Genomic DNA, 15416 nt, shown 5'->3' on the forward strand with positions numbered 1-15416 from the left:
ACAATTTAGCAAGAAGAGACCTAGGCATCTTTGATCATAGTATTCCATGATGCCGGATAAGGGACCAAAGCCCCGGAGATGTCATAGTTTGCCATGCACTGGCAGATATAATGCTCCTCTATCTCCAGCTCTCTCTGGTAAACCTGGCATAATGTCACGAGCGCACTTGCACCACTTGGGCAAGCTTCTACTATAGTCTAGCGTCAGTCATAGCTTAGTTTAGGACCTACTTTGTGAGCCTCTAGCAGGACGTTCATGCCCAAGCTGGTCATCGTTGCATGACCCTATCTTGCACAATACCGCATTTCAGCATATGGGCATTTTACCGCTTGTGAACCACCCCTTAGCCTTGCATTTAATTATAAGTTGACTCTTCATTTTCCAAATAGTGGGGTTCAGCCATAGGGCTGCCCGACCCAGCTTTTTGCACCTATAAGAGCATGCCCTTGGGCGCCAGAAGAGGGCAAAGGAGCAATGACAGAGCCTCTCCAGAAGCACCAGCAGGACCAGCGTTTTGGCACCAGCAAGGCCAGCCTTTTTCCCATCAGCCATCAGCGTTTTCAGAATCCATCCCATAACCTCGTCGCAATGGCAGTCCTCGTCGTAGTACCCTCAGCGTTTCCAGTTTTCAGCGCATCGCCTCTTCAGCGATTTCAGTTTTCAGCCCATCGCTGTCCCTGACGATAGCAGATCAGCCCACATGTCATCGTCGTCGTCGCAGTACCAAGCATCTCCAACAGTACCCATTAGTACCTTAGCAGCACCATAGCACAAATACCCCTCGTCCTCGTCGACGGAGTACCCCAACATCTAGCACCCCTTGCATTTTGGCTTGGCTCCTACCCAGCTCAGCGTAAGGATCATCAGGACCTCTGTGTCCTTAGCACCCAAGTACCTTCAGTACCCAAAGTACCCCACAATACCAAGTACCAAGTACCCGCAGCAGCCAACACTTAGCCTCTCAAGTACCAAGCATCCACCACAATACCCTTCAATACCTCATCAGTACCAAGCATTTGCATCAAGTACCCATTAGCATCTCAGCATTTAGCATCATTGTATCAGCATTGTGCAAGAAATGAAGCAAGTACCTGCTCTGGCAACAGAGCAAGGGGGTCCTTGAGGGTGGTTGGGACCTAACATGTTGTGTCGTCTCTCTTTTCTCTCTCTCTTTCATTGTTTTTCAGTTCAGTTTCTCTTTTCAAGTGAAGTTAAGTAACCTTGTGTTTGTGCCGAGTACTAGATCCCAGCAAATCCTTCCACTCTTCCGTTGCACCTGACACATAATCCCTCCTCACGATATATATATATCTCTATATCGGCTAGACTCTATCTCCAATTGATGAGATGAGGTGAGTAGCTGACCAACAACACATCTAATGCCATGAAATAGGAAGGGAGCAAGAATTGGAATAACCTTTCTATCACCCAAGTGTGGTAGATTGGTCATCCCTCTCCCCTCTTGGGTATCAGGTCTTGAGTTCACGACTCATCAAATAGTTCTTTGAGGTCTCTTGGGATTGTTCCTATGACATTAAAATTCCTCTTTCAAAGGAGGGCTTGACCCTTTCGTATTACGTGACCAAGTTACAAGCCCGTAGGCATTACATACCACAGAAAGCATCACAAGATAAACTAAACTAGTATTGAAGAAACCCATGAAATTCAAACCATAGGGGAAAAACTCCCAGTGAAACAAAGTTACAAAAGATGGGTGTTACATCAAAGGCTAGGGACAAAAGAGGGAAGGACAACTGTAGCAAAGAGCTGAAGCAGAAACAGACCAGCTGAAACTTAAAAGAGGCCAAAAACTCCACCAAAGATTTCCAATATGAGGTTACGGATCTCCAAGGCCAAAAAGGCACACTCTAGCAGAATCGACATCACCACCGCACATCCACTCTACAGCAAATTCCGGAGGAGGGAGAGCGTCAAGCCATCCCTCACAATAATCAACAGGACTATGATGCTCTTCAACCTGCAAAACCATAAGCAAGAGACAGGACAGCCAAAGAAGAGGCAGTGAATTCACCCCCAACTGTCCACCACCCAACACTCAAGGCACTCAGCAAACAAAGAAAATAACATGCAGCAAAACATACAACACGCAAACAGCTGCTCACACACACACAACACGCAAACAGCTGCTCACACACACACAACACACACGCCACATGCACATGCACAAGCAGTCTCACACAAAGAAAAGAAGCACACGGAGGCAAGCAACAATAACATGCGGAAAAGAAAAGCGAAAGAGAACATACCTGCGTGAGAAGGAAAATATAGCAAAGCCACCGCAAGCATCACAGGCAACCAAGGGCAAAAGGAGGTTTTGGGAGGGGGACACACTGAAATCAAAGCCAAGCCAACGGATAAAACAACGCGCACAAGCAATGACCACACCGTAGCGGGTGCATAGGCGAGAAGTAGTAACACGCACGTGGGGAGAGTATGGGAGGGCGGGGGAAAATCTGGCGTTAGGAGCGCGCGTGCACTCACACAATTCCCCCCTCCCCCAAAACCAATCACTCTCAGCACACTTTTGACAACGTGCATTTTCACTTCTACAAACACACAATCACTTGTCTCCAGGGTGTTGGTGGCTAGGGAGAGAGGCCGTCAGTTCAAGGGATACATAAGGAGCTTCCTGCAATCCAATGGCTCCGTCAATCACTATTGAAGAGGATTTGAAAAGGAAGATAGGGGACCAAACAACGCGGTACTTATTGGTCATATGATTATAAGCTTGCATTCCAGGAGCAAGTTTGGGGAGTGGCTTAATGCAGCTAGGGAGAGAGGCCGTCAGTTCAAGGGATACATTAGGAGCTTCCTGCAATCCAATGGCTCCGTCATTCACTATTGAGGAGGATTTGAAGAGGAAGATAGGGGACCAAACAACGCGGTACTTATTGGTCATATGATTATAAGCTTGCATTTCAGGAGCAAGTTTGGGGAGTGGCTTAATGCAGCTTTGACCATCAGAGATGACAGGCTGATAGAGGACATCATTCTTTTGGGTCACAACACATTCATCCCTATAGCATATTTATCAGGAGCTTGCCTCCACCCTGATAGCTCGCTCTCCTCTCCCTGTTTTGGACAGAATTGATCTTGTGTAGCCAGCGCTCATGGTATCAAGGCTTTAATATTTCTGATTTTGAGAACAGATGTCAGGTGCCCAGGTTTTCAGTGAGATTAGCTTTTCAAGGTCTACTGGCAGAGTCGAGGTTGCCACACAAGTTGAGGCAGATGGCATCTATTTTTGGCACACCCATGGAGGAAAGTTGAACAGTTGATCTACCCAGCAATTATTAGCAGGAGTCAAGACGTCTAGCAGGTAAAGAAGAAGCCAGCCTCAAGATAAGCAGTGCACTCCCATTAAAGACAGCAATCCCAATATCTTCATGAGTCTGTATCATTTAGGAAGAATTTGAAAGAAGACAACCATTGAAAGCCAGCCACAGAAGTTAGTAAAGTCAAGAAAACACAAGAGAAGGCTCAAACTGAGGCAGTAAATATGATTGTCAAACTCCACCTACTTTGAACTGCTTGAAGCATCTTGAAAATAGACTAAAGTTGTGAAAACTTGTTTTCTATGAGTATCGGGTATCCAAACATCCTCCTTATGATGAAAATGACCCCTTGGGAATCACTTTACATCGAGCATTGGAAAACCACTTAAAATCACTTCACGATGTCGCAAATTATTCTAGAAAATGGATGACACACAATTGTAGTACCTCACCAAAAGGGTCACTTATGTCATCCTGTTCTACTGCAGTCTCCTGCAGGAAGTGAACAAAATTGCAAAATTACAGATACTTCTGGAATTCAATGCATCAGTTGAGTAAAGAAACGTTATGGATCCCTCAACATGGCATACTTGCAAAGACAGAACCACTGGACACTCAACTTAATTGCCAAAAAAAGCACGTACATAATTCGGAAAAACCACTGTATCAACACTTTTTTCAACATCTGCTAATAGGCGTCTTAATGAATATTCTCCAGCTCCAGCAGGATGAAGCAACTCATCAGTATCTAGATGGATAATCCAGTCCATGCCAGCTTCCTGTGAAACACATGAAATGCAACGATTTCATCACCTTCATAAACACCAAAAGGTTGGTGGCAAACCACAGAAGTAAAAGTAAAAGCATGCATTGATCCAACTTTATTAGAAGCCTTAGCCATGGTAGTCACAGTATTGAGACACAATGACTGCATACTTCCCCCAAAAGACTTCTATGCAAAATCTCACCACCTAGCACTAATCACTACAACTTCTACAGCCTAATTGTGGTCCTCTCAGGAATTCTACATTAGCAATAGGCTAGCCTCCAAATACTGGTTCAGCTATCAGGAAACTTAACTATTCTCAACGTTAGGAGTGCCAAAAGAAGGCAGTCCTTGCATCATGTAAATGCTGCTCGCAGCTTAAAAGAAAACAGCACATACATGTATGCATTGCTTTTTCCGATGACCAAAATCTTCTAATTATCCTGTATAAGTCTAAAATCTTTGTTCTCTTAGATCCAACAATCTCTCAATATTCCCTCCTCACCACACATTATCCACTAAAATCATGACTCCCTAAATCCTCCACCAATAACCATTAAAATTTCTCAAAATACGCACTACGGTAGACTATATTTGAACCTTTGGCCATCAAATGGCACTCCAGAGTAAGCCTTGGAGGGAAGTAGTATCCATTGTAGGAAAAGGAAGGACCACATCCTTCAAGCATTCCCCCATTAGTATGGATACATTTCCTTGGCCTATCTTTATACCATCACAAATGGAATCTTCATCAATTCCTCATCGGTTCTACACACACAACCAATGCCAACAATTTCATTGTCAAATATGGTGTGTACTTTCTCGCAGATTGAAAGCCCATCCTACAAATGAAAAAGATTAAATTGTTAAATGAAAAACCAAACAAAAATTATGACAAAATTACATACAAAAGAATGTAAAAAAGCAAAATGTAAAACCACAATATACATATTATAATGCACTATAGCTTGGACAACTGGTGGACCTTGTGGCTCTCTATGCTTAAATGGAGCTTAGCTTCATTAAGTGGTGGACCTTATGGATCTCTATGCTTGAATGGAGCATAGCTTGGACAAGTGGTGGACCTTATGGACCTCTATGCTTCAATAGAGCATAGTTTGGACAAATGGTGGACCTTGTAGCCCTCTATGTTTGAATGAAGCATATCTTGGACAATTGGTGGACCTTATGGCTCTCTATGCTTCAAAAGAAAATACATTGGAAAAGTGGTGGACCGTGCGTCTTTCTATGATAGAACCCGGCCTAGCTTGGACAATTAGTGGACCTTGTGGCTATCTAGGCTTGAATGGAGTACATCTTGAGAAGTTATAGCTCTCTACGCTTCACTAGATAATAGTCTGGAACAGTGGAGAACCTTGTGGCTTTTTATGCTTGAATGGAGTATAGCTTGGACAAGTGGTGAACCTTATGTCTCTATGTTTCAATAGAGCATACATTGGACAAGTCTTGTTAGGTGCAGCGGAATGAATGTTTGCGCTTTGCTCAAGATGAGTAATCCAAACTGTGCTCAAGGTTCCTTTTAGTTCTTATGGAAAGGAGAGCCTTCCGTTCTTAATGGAAAGTGCTATGATCACAACAAAGTGAATGGACACTGTTCGTGCAAGTGTATGAGACTGAGAGATAGAGAGAGAAGAGAGATACGACACCAGAGACGTTGTAAAACCCTCCTCCGAAGGCCCCACTCTCGTCGGCGAGAGTGGTCTACTTATTGATTGCACAAAGTGGTACAATGCGGATGCAATGGACTGATGCAACTTTGGACTATGCCGATGACGACGACGGGGATGACGACAACGACTTTAGGGCAGAAATCTATGGTCTTCTATCTGCTGAATTTCGGGGCTGTTTCGGTGGCTGAAAATGACTGTTTTGGCTGCGTTTTCGATGGCTGAAAATGGGGGTCTTCTGCAATGCTTCAAGGGCTGAATCTTATGTCATAAAACGTTGCTGCATCTGCTTCAAATCAGGCTGAATATGAAAACGCTGGCAGCATAGGGTAGCAGTAGCAAAAACGCTAGGGCAATCTGGTACTGTTGGTAGCGTTTGTGAAAAACGCTGGTGGTTCTGGGTCTGCTGGCGATCAAGGGATGGCTGAAAACGCCAGGGCTGTGGGGGTGCTGATGGTATGCAAAAACGCCAGGGCTAGGTGTTGGTGGAGAACAAAACGCTAAGCTGAATGTGGTGATGCTGAGGGTACTGCGGGGTTCCTGCTGAGAAGGTGCCTGTTGGCATGTGCTCCTGCTGCCTCTTTTGTCATTGAGTGCTAACTTGGGTTTGCTTATATATTAACTTAGCAAAATTGCCCTACCTACTTTTGTTGGGAAGTCACTTAAATTAATAAGTGAAAAATGTCAAAAATAGGGAAAATAGGCTAAATGCACTGGAAAATTTCCCTAACTGATTCTAATGGATTCTGATGGGAATTCTGATGATCATGCTGTGTGCAACCAGAGGATATGCATCTATGCTAAGTGACTGGGCATGCACGGTCTACGAATAGACTCACAAAAGTGCCAGATCACTTCTAAATCTAGACTGACTGGACTGACTGAACCCCTTGTTATGCTGTAGCTTGTCCACGGACACATAGGGTTGGATGTGTCACGTGACATCCCCTCCTTTTCAAAGTGAGGTACTGGTACCGAACTGTATGGCGTCGACAGAGATTGCCAATAGCATCCGGAATCCTGGAAGGGACTCTTCACCGGCCCACTTGATGTGTGGGTCGTGCTGTACTTAAACTTCATAAAGATCTGCAACGCTTGCTTCTTTGGGCCGTGCCGAAAGCGACACAAAGTCTTCTGTGGCTCTTCGATGCTTCAACTGCGTCGAGTGTCATGCTTCTTTCTTCTTCAAGAATCTCCATGGCTGAAAATTCCTGAAACCATGTAAAGTAAATGGAAAAAATCTTGTCTTCGCTCAAGACTGTGTATGCAATGTAGATGAACATAGAGACGGAGTGACCACCCGTTCATCGAACACATGCAAACAATGAGATCGAATCTTTCTCGTATGATCTAGAGCAATCAACTGTGGCAATTCACAACGGAAATGCCCATGCTTGGTGCTCATACTCTCATGTGCTCATTCGAAAACTGTGTCATGCCAAGGAAGAGACATGGAATGTGACTTCCTTGAATGCATACTTTTCGGCTTTTCATGAAAAATCCGCATACATTCATGCTCATCCATGAGTGAAACGTGCTCAACGTACAATATGTCATGCCTAGAAAAAGGGATCACATAACGACGTTGACTAAAATACAGGAAACGATCACAAATGAAACACTCGAACAATGCATGCGTATCAATCATGCGAACACATAATACTTCCTGTGAGGGTTCCTTGGACCTAGGCTCGAGAGCCAAGATCGGTTCTTCTTGAATGATCGAATCATCCTGTGGGGGTTCTTTGGACCTCGACTCGAAAGCCAAGATCGATCCTTCGTGATTGATCGAATCTACAACGAGGTTAGCTTCACTAGAAAAAGCATCCACTAAGACATCATCCTTGTGAACAATCACATCATCTTCATGCAACTCATCATGCTTGTGAGAAATCACATCTTGATCATGCAAATCATCATGCTTGTGAGAAATCACATCTTGATCATGCAAATCATCATGCTTGTCATTGGCATCCAAATCATCATGCTTAGCAATATCATTCAAATCATCATGCTTATCTTTGTCATCCAAATCATCATGCTTATCATCATGCAAATCATTGTCAATCAAATCATCATGCAAGTCATTGTCAATCAAATCATCATCATGCTTCACACAATCATGCAAATCTTGTGTATCATGAAGAGTCTGAGAGAGTCTCCTTTTCCCGAATCTCTTGCATCTGTGCCTGAGCTTGAGAAAAGAGTCGCAAGAACTCTTCCCTTCTTGCTTTGATCTCGCGATCAAATTCTCCTTGTCTTGCTTTGTTCTGTGCTTGTCTTTTTGCTTTGTCTTCTGCGTGTCTGCGTTCCAATTCTGCTTTTCTTTCTTTGCATTCACGATCCAATTTGGCTTGTCGTTCTTTGGCTTCCAAGCATGCTTGCTCGCTCTCAGCCGCTATGCTGCCATTCTTTCTTGGTATTTGCGCTCTATGGATGTTATTCTTGCGGCATTTCTTGCTTCGCGTTGTAAATTCTGTACCATAAACAACAGCTCCAACTCCTCCATTAGAGTTAGTGCAATCGTTGTCGTAGATGGGGAAGGGTCGGAAAAACCTCTTGGTGGGGAAAATTCTTCTTCGCCTCTCGCATGCTCATCACCTCCAAGCGAAGTATCCATTCCGCTTCGAGTGATGACCATTCTGCAATCGTGGGTTCTTGTGGGTTCTTAAGTTTACAAGGAACTTGCGTTCTTGGGGGTCTTGGTTCTTGAGGTTTTCTTTCGCTTGCAAACCGCGTTTGAGAAGGATCTTCTCTTCACCCGAGTTCTACTCCTTTCCGTGGGCGCACCCCTTGGCGGCCTTATGCTCACACCAAGGTTGCTTTTTCCCACCTCACATCGATTGGCCGGCCACTAAGTGCACGGTCCGCTCTCAATGAGTCAAAAGAGACACAAGGGGAGACTGGAGAAGCCCTCTTTCTTGGGATTCCTGTCACTCTTCAACAAAACACGATTAGAAATCGACACGCCCAAGCGAACTTGGGTTCGTGCGACCTCAACAAGCAAAAAAATTATTGTGGTTCTTGTGGTTCTTTCCTTGAGTGATACAGAACACTGTCAAAGCTCTGATACCAATGTTAGGTGCAACGGAATGAATGTTTGCGCTTTGCTCAAGATGAGCCTTCCGTTCTTAATGAGAAGTGCTATGATCACAACAAAGTGAATGGACACTGTGCGTGCAAGTGTATGAGACTGAGAGATAGAGAGAGAAGAGAGATACGACACCAGAGACGTTGTAAAACCCTCCTCCGAAGGCCCCACTCTCGTCGGCGAGAGTGGTCTACTTATTGATTGCACAAAGTGGTACAATGCAGATGCAATGGACTGATGCAACTTTGGACTATGCCGATGACGACGACGGGGATGACGACGACAACTTTAGGGCTGAAATCTGTGGCCTTCTATCTGCTGAATTTCGGGGCTGTTTCGGTGGCTGAAAATGACTGTTTTGGCTGCGTTTTCGATGGCTGAAAATGGGGGTCTTTTGCAATGCTTCAAGGGCTGAATCTGCTGTCGAGTCTAATGCTGAAAACGCTGCTGCATTTGCTTCAAATCAGGCTGAATATGAAAACGCTGGCAGCATAGGGTAGCAGTAGCAAAAACGCTAGGCCAATCTGGTACTGTTGGTAGCGTTAGTGAAAAACGCTGGTGGTTTTGGGTCTGCTGGCGATCAAGGGATGGCTGAAAACGCCAGGGCTGTGGGGGTGCTGATGGTATGCAAAAACGCCAGGGCTAGGTGTTGGTGGAGAACAAAACACTAAGCTGAATGTGGCGATGCTGAGGGTACTGCGGGGTTCCTGCTGAGAAGGTGCCCGTTGAGCATGTGCTTCTGCTGCCTCTTCTGCCATTGAGTGATAAGTTGGGTTTGCTTATATATTAACTTAGCAAAATTGCCCTACCTACTTTTGTTGGGAAGTCACTTAAATTAATAAGTGAAAAATGTCAAAAATAGGGAAAATAGGCTAAATGCACTGGAAAATTCCCCTAACTGATTCTAATGGATTCTGATGGGAATTCTGATGATCATGCTGTGTACAATCAGAGGATACGCATCTATGCTAAGTGACTGGGCATGCACGGTCTACGAATAGACTCACAAAAGTGCCAGATCACTTCTAAATCTAGACTGACTGGACTGACTGAACCCCTTGTTATGATGTAGCTTGTCCACGGCCACATACGGTTGGATGTGTCATGTGACAAGTGTTGAGCCTTGTGGCCCTCTATGCTTGCATAAAACATAGCTTGGACGATTGGTTGACCTTATGGCTCTCTATGCTTCAAAAGAGCATAGAGTGGACCATGTGGCTCTATATGCTAGAACTTGGCTTAGCTTGGACCATTGGTTGAAATTGAGTCTATCTATGCCTGAATGGAGCATATCTTGGGACCTTATAGCTCCCTATGCTTCAATAGAGCACAATTTGGAGAAGTGAACCTTGTGGCTCTCTATGCTTGAATGGAGCATAGCTTGGAGAAGTGGAGGACCTTATGTCTCTGTATGCTTCAATAGATACATTGGACAAGTGGTGGACCTTGTGGCTCTATATGTTAGCATGGAGCCTAGCTTGAAGAAGTGGCGGACCTTGTGGCTATCAATGCTTGAATGGAGACAAGTGGTGGATGTTATGGCTCTCTATGCTTCAATAGAGCATAGATTGAACAAGTGGTGGACCTTATGGTCCTCTATGCTTGAATGGAGCTTAGCTTGGACAAGTGGTAGATGTTATAACTCTCTATGCTTCAACAAAGTATAGATTAAACAAGGGGTGGACCCTGTGGCTCTCTATGCTTGAATAGAACTTAGCTTGGACAAGTGGTGGACCTTTTGGCTCTCTATGCTTGAATGGAGCATAACTTGGACAAGTGATGGACCTCATGGCTCTCTATTCTTTAATAGAGCATAGATTGAACAAGTGGTGGACCTTATGGTGCTCTATGTTTGAACAGAGCATAACGTGGAAAAGTGGTGCACCTTATGGCTCTCTATGCTTCAACAGAGTATAGATTGAACAAGTGGTGAACCTTATAGTCCTATATCCTTGAATGGAGCATATCTTGGACATGTGGTGAATCTGATGAATCTCTATGCTTCAATGGAGCATATCTTGGGACCTTATGGCTCTCTATGCTTCAATAGAGCACATTTTGGACAAGCGGTGAACCTTATGGCTCTCTATGCTTGAATGGAACATAGTTTGGACAAGTGGTTGATCTTATGTCTCTCTATGGTTCAATAGAGCATACATTGAACAAGTGGTGGAGCTTGTGGCTTGATATGTTGAAATGGATCCTAGATGAGAAGTGGTGGACCTTGTGGCTATCAATGCTTGAATGGAGACAAGTGGTGGACATTTTGGCTCTTGACTTACAAAAATTATTGAAGTTCCACCTTTTTTATCTTGTGTCATATACGTGTCTGCACCATTCTGCAGGCAAGCATCTTTCTTAGAAAAGACCAATAATCCCTAAGATCTACGCTACTTCACAAGTGAGTTCAATCATCAAAAGCCAACAGTAACACAGTACGGCACTATGAATGACCAATAAGCAGAATTCATGAATAACCAACAGAAAAACTGGCACGTGTACACAAGGTCAAGCAACTACGACCTAGCAACAACCCTTAGACTAGGTAGGCGTAGGGGATCTGCTTCCAACACCTTTGTGAGCCTATTCACAAGACCTGCATAACACCATTATGACTAACAAATAAGCAGAATTTATCAACACGTGTACATGGGCTTGATCTGCCACAAGGACATGCAACTATGACCTAGCAGCAACCCTTTGGTTAGGTAAGCCTATAGGATCTGCTACCCGCACCTTTGTGAGCCTATTCACAAGAGCTGCATAATCGAACGCATCCATAAGACTACATGATCCTCTTTGCAAAACCGATTGTACAAGGTGCCATTGGGAAACCAATGACATCAATAGTAGCGTAGGTACACGTGTTGCAATCACATAATGGCCAGAATCGCGAAGAACGGTGTGTACAAGCATGTGCAAGTCTCACTGAGTGTGACTTTGGGGTACTTCGAATGGAAGTTGGGCGGTGCCAATTAATTAGGGAAATTGATTTAAAGTAAAACATTATTTATATTAAGTCTTGGTAGACCAAGATCTCAACATCTATAAAGCTCACTTTTCCATGACAACAAGCAGGCAAACAGGCAGAAGTTGTGTCTCCTCTCCATAGCCAAGGATTTTAGTAGTTTTAAGGTAGCTACCTCCAGCCAGTGCCTGCTAGAGGCTCCAGTAACTCCCAAGAGTAGATTAGGGAGTGAGGACTGTTTTGTGGCTATGCCATGGTACTGGCCCCAAAGACTAGCGCCCCTTTTGGTATTTCTTCATTATTGCTTCACAAAGGTCCATCTCTCTCCATCTCTCTCAAAGACTCGATGTCCTCAAAAAACTGGCCCTATGGCCACTTAAAAACAGTACAAGGGATGCCCAAAAACAGAGACCCGAAAAGCTCTTATCCAAAAGCACTTGACTTCAAAAGCATCTGACCCAAAAGCCTTGCACAAAACTGCCAAAATCAGCCAACGTAATTTCCAGAAATCTGTACAGTTGTGCCACGTAAGCATGTCAGGGCAAATCACAAAAACGAGCCTAGACCCTTACGCTCTATGTTTTTAGGGTTAGGCCCCTAGGTTTGAGCTCCATTTCACAAATTGATGACGTGCCATGCCCAACTGGAAAGAAATGGCCGAGAGGACAAGGGAAACTGAACCCAAAGAACAGAGAAAGTTCAGAACCCAGAATTGATGACGTGCCATGCCCAACTGGAAAGAAATGGCCGAGGGGACAAGGGAAACTGAACCCAAAGAACAGAGAAAGTTCTGGCATACTAGTCCCTGTAATAGACTTGGACACTCCAAGCCAAAGATCTAATGCAACACACGCGAGAGAGACCAAAAGAGCTAAACAAAACTGAGAGAGACGACATGGCATGGTGGAGTTCCACACCCAGAGTTGTTGGCCCCAAAGACTGGTGCCCCTTCTTGGTATTTCTTTATTATTATTCTTGCACAAGTACAAGGTCTCAGGGTCCTTTCTCTCTCCACAGTACTCCCAAGCTAATCTACTCGCAGAGGAGACCTTGGCACCTTTTTGAAGACCCTTGGCCTGTGAAAAGTAGTTACAAAATAAGCTAAAGGTCTAAAAGCCTCTAGAACCACAATAGCTAGCGCCCCATGGGTTGTCATCCGTACTACCACGTCAACAATTGTGTTACGTCCACATACATCAGGATGGGCGCCTGCACTTATCTTCGGCCAGTGTGAACCTGGCCCTTTGGTTATGAAGTCCTACAAATAGGACCTGAGTCTCATTTGTGAGACATCTTGTGTGATCACCACACTTGAACTCTTGGCCCTTGGCAGCTCTCCCTGCACACCCGTACCGATGTGGGTTTGGTGGTATGGGACGCCAACCCTTGTGGTAGAGGCTAGCCCGCTTGGCTGCACACTCCCAGGCTCGGGGATGAGCCCGTATTGGCTCTATGGCTGGGAGGTGAGCCTGATGTCCGCTCACTATGTGTGTCTAGGGGTGAGTTTGGCTTGTGTCATGACATGTGTGTAGGACGGATCCGGCAAGGGAATAACATTGGTATCAAAGCTGCTTCCTGCTCATATGCACGGCATGGCGACGTGTACAAAACCACTAGAGCTCAGAGGGCCATGATGGTCCAGCCTGACAAGCTCTCCCAACTCTCATATAGGGTAATATGAGACGCTACCAGGGAGAGAGGAGGGCAAGGAGGGCACATGCCAACCGGTGGTGAGAATTTTGCGAGTTCTTTTTGTTTCTCGTGGATTCTCGTGTATGGAATGTTGATTTGCCTATGGTAGTCACATGGTTGTTGTGTGTGTCTTGGTTCTACCTCTCCGTTGCCAACTATTGCATAAGGGTGTCCTCTCTAAGGACATGGCAGCCCCTCCGTATGCAATCAGTGAGAGGAATCGGTTGGTTGGAGTATGCTTTGCAGTGAGAAAAGAGGGGATCAGTTTGTTTTGACTTTGTGTTTGGCTAACAGTCTATGGGAAAACTCGCATACTTGGCACGGTGGTGTTCTGTGCACGCGGCACGTGAGGCGGGTGGATCCGCAACGGTGGCGTTGTATGACAACAAGACGACTCTTTTAGTTAGTACACAGGGCGGTACCCTTTGGTGCAACGCGCACAAACAAGGTGGTACCCTCTGCTGCAACGCGTACAAACAGCCTGCACAGTGCGTCAACGTATGCCAAAGTGGGATTCTTACGCAGAGCAGTGGATTGGACCGGTAGCCTGAGAGCGTTGAGGCAGCAAACACCTGTGCGGTGACCATGGGCGGCAAGCTCACGAGTAGGCTGACGCGTGTAGGGCCGCAAGCAGGAGGGGGATGCTCGTTTTTTTTTTACGAGTCCGTAATATTGTGAGCTAAGGGCTTTGCCCTGCAGGTTTAATAAAACAAATGAAAGAATCATGGTGGCTTTCTAAAATAATTAGAACGTGATAAAATCATTACGTTGAGTTTAAGTAGAATCAGTGTTCAAGAATGGAGTGCCTTGGCTTAGCCTTGAGCTGGTTGAAAATGGAGACTACCTGGTTGCAAACCATGGTAAAAGGGAAGAAAAACTGGTGAATTATGTGAGAAAATAGTTCAAAAATCCTGCAAATTTTAAATTTATGTTAGTATTTCCAGTTCGCTTCTTTGTGGGAAGAAAACTCAGTCGACGGCCGCTTAATAAAAGAGACTTTCCTAAATATTGACTAGAATTAAGTTATAGAATGTAAGAAAAGTCAAGCCATGTGAGGCTGTGAAATGAAATGGGAAATTAAAAAAACTCATTAATATATATGTGTGTGTGTGTGTGCGTATCCATAGAATTTACTAGAATTATGCAAGTGAAGTTTCACTTTAACATTCTAAAACAATAGAATGCAAGAAAAGTCAAGAAAAGTCAAGAAATGTCAAGATATGAAATGAAAGTGAAATAAACATTTAAAGTAAGTCTCCATCATGCACTGAAAACAATGAAAGTCTCCCTAACCCAACACAACACTAAGGTTTCTTTTAGAAAGCAAAAAGTGAAAGTCCCTTACAATAAAAGTGGCCGCCAACTTTTTAAGTGGTTGAACCTATTTTAATAAGTTTGAAACAGCCTCTTTTAACTTATACATTCACTTTTATAAAAAAAACCGCCCACTTAAGAAACCTGGCACCCACATCACCCGTAGTCTCCTAGGAAACTTCCTTGCTTGCCCTGCTTATTTCCTTAGGGCAACTCGATCTCCGCGATCTTCTATTTAAGTGTGCCGGCGGACGGAAGCGTGACTTGATTGTCACCGTAAGCTCTCTTTCGAGCACACGGCTCTCTCGCTCTCTCTATCTTTCTCACTCTGTTATCTGGCTAACTTACTTAAGTATCTTGGGTGTCTTCCCTAAGCAATACTCCTCTACATACTCTCGTATTTCATTACTCTACGCGCCATGGCGTCACACAACACTTCTCCGCACGAGAATGGCGCCGCTAGCACGCATCAACCCATGGAGGAGGAGCCTCTTTTTTCTCCCAACTCCACACACATGCACAGGCTTTGTCCCAAGGGTTCTTCTCTCTTGCCATCTGCCTCCACCGCTTCTCTCGTCGCTATACTGCAGCAGCAGTTAGC

The 15416-nt window shown here is 44.7% G+C and overlaps 1 protein-coding gene across 2 annotated transcripts in view; it reads right to left on the reverse strand.

Moving 5' to 3' along the window:
- LOC147420795 (glycosyltransferase-like At2g41451) overlaps positions 1-15416 on the reverse strand; it is a 132774-nt gene that overhangs the window by 66024 nt on the left and 51334 nt on the right. Inside the window, exons 5-6 of one of the 2 annotated variants that reach the window (XM_086503960.1) lie at positions 3941-4075; positions 3744-3788 (exon numbers count right to left, since the gene is read on the reverse strand). In XM_086503960.1, the coding sequence (XP_086360086.1) occupies positions 3744-3788; positions 3941-4075 (180 nt within the window). The remainder of the gene's footprint in view (positions 1-3743; positions 3789-3940; positions 4076-15416) is intronic. The other variant, XM_086503961.1, reaches the window with a different exon arrangement.

This window comes from Adiantum capillus-veneris, chromosome 28 (genome assembly GCF_014529385.1).
Source record: "Adiantum capillus-veneris isolate H3 chromosome 28, ASM1452938v2, whole genome shotgun sequence".
Lineage (NCBI taxonomy): Eukaryota > Viridiplantae > Streptophyta > Polypodiopsida > Polypodiales > Pteridaceae > Adiantum > Adiantum capillus-veneris.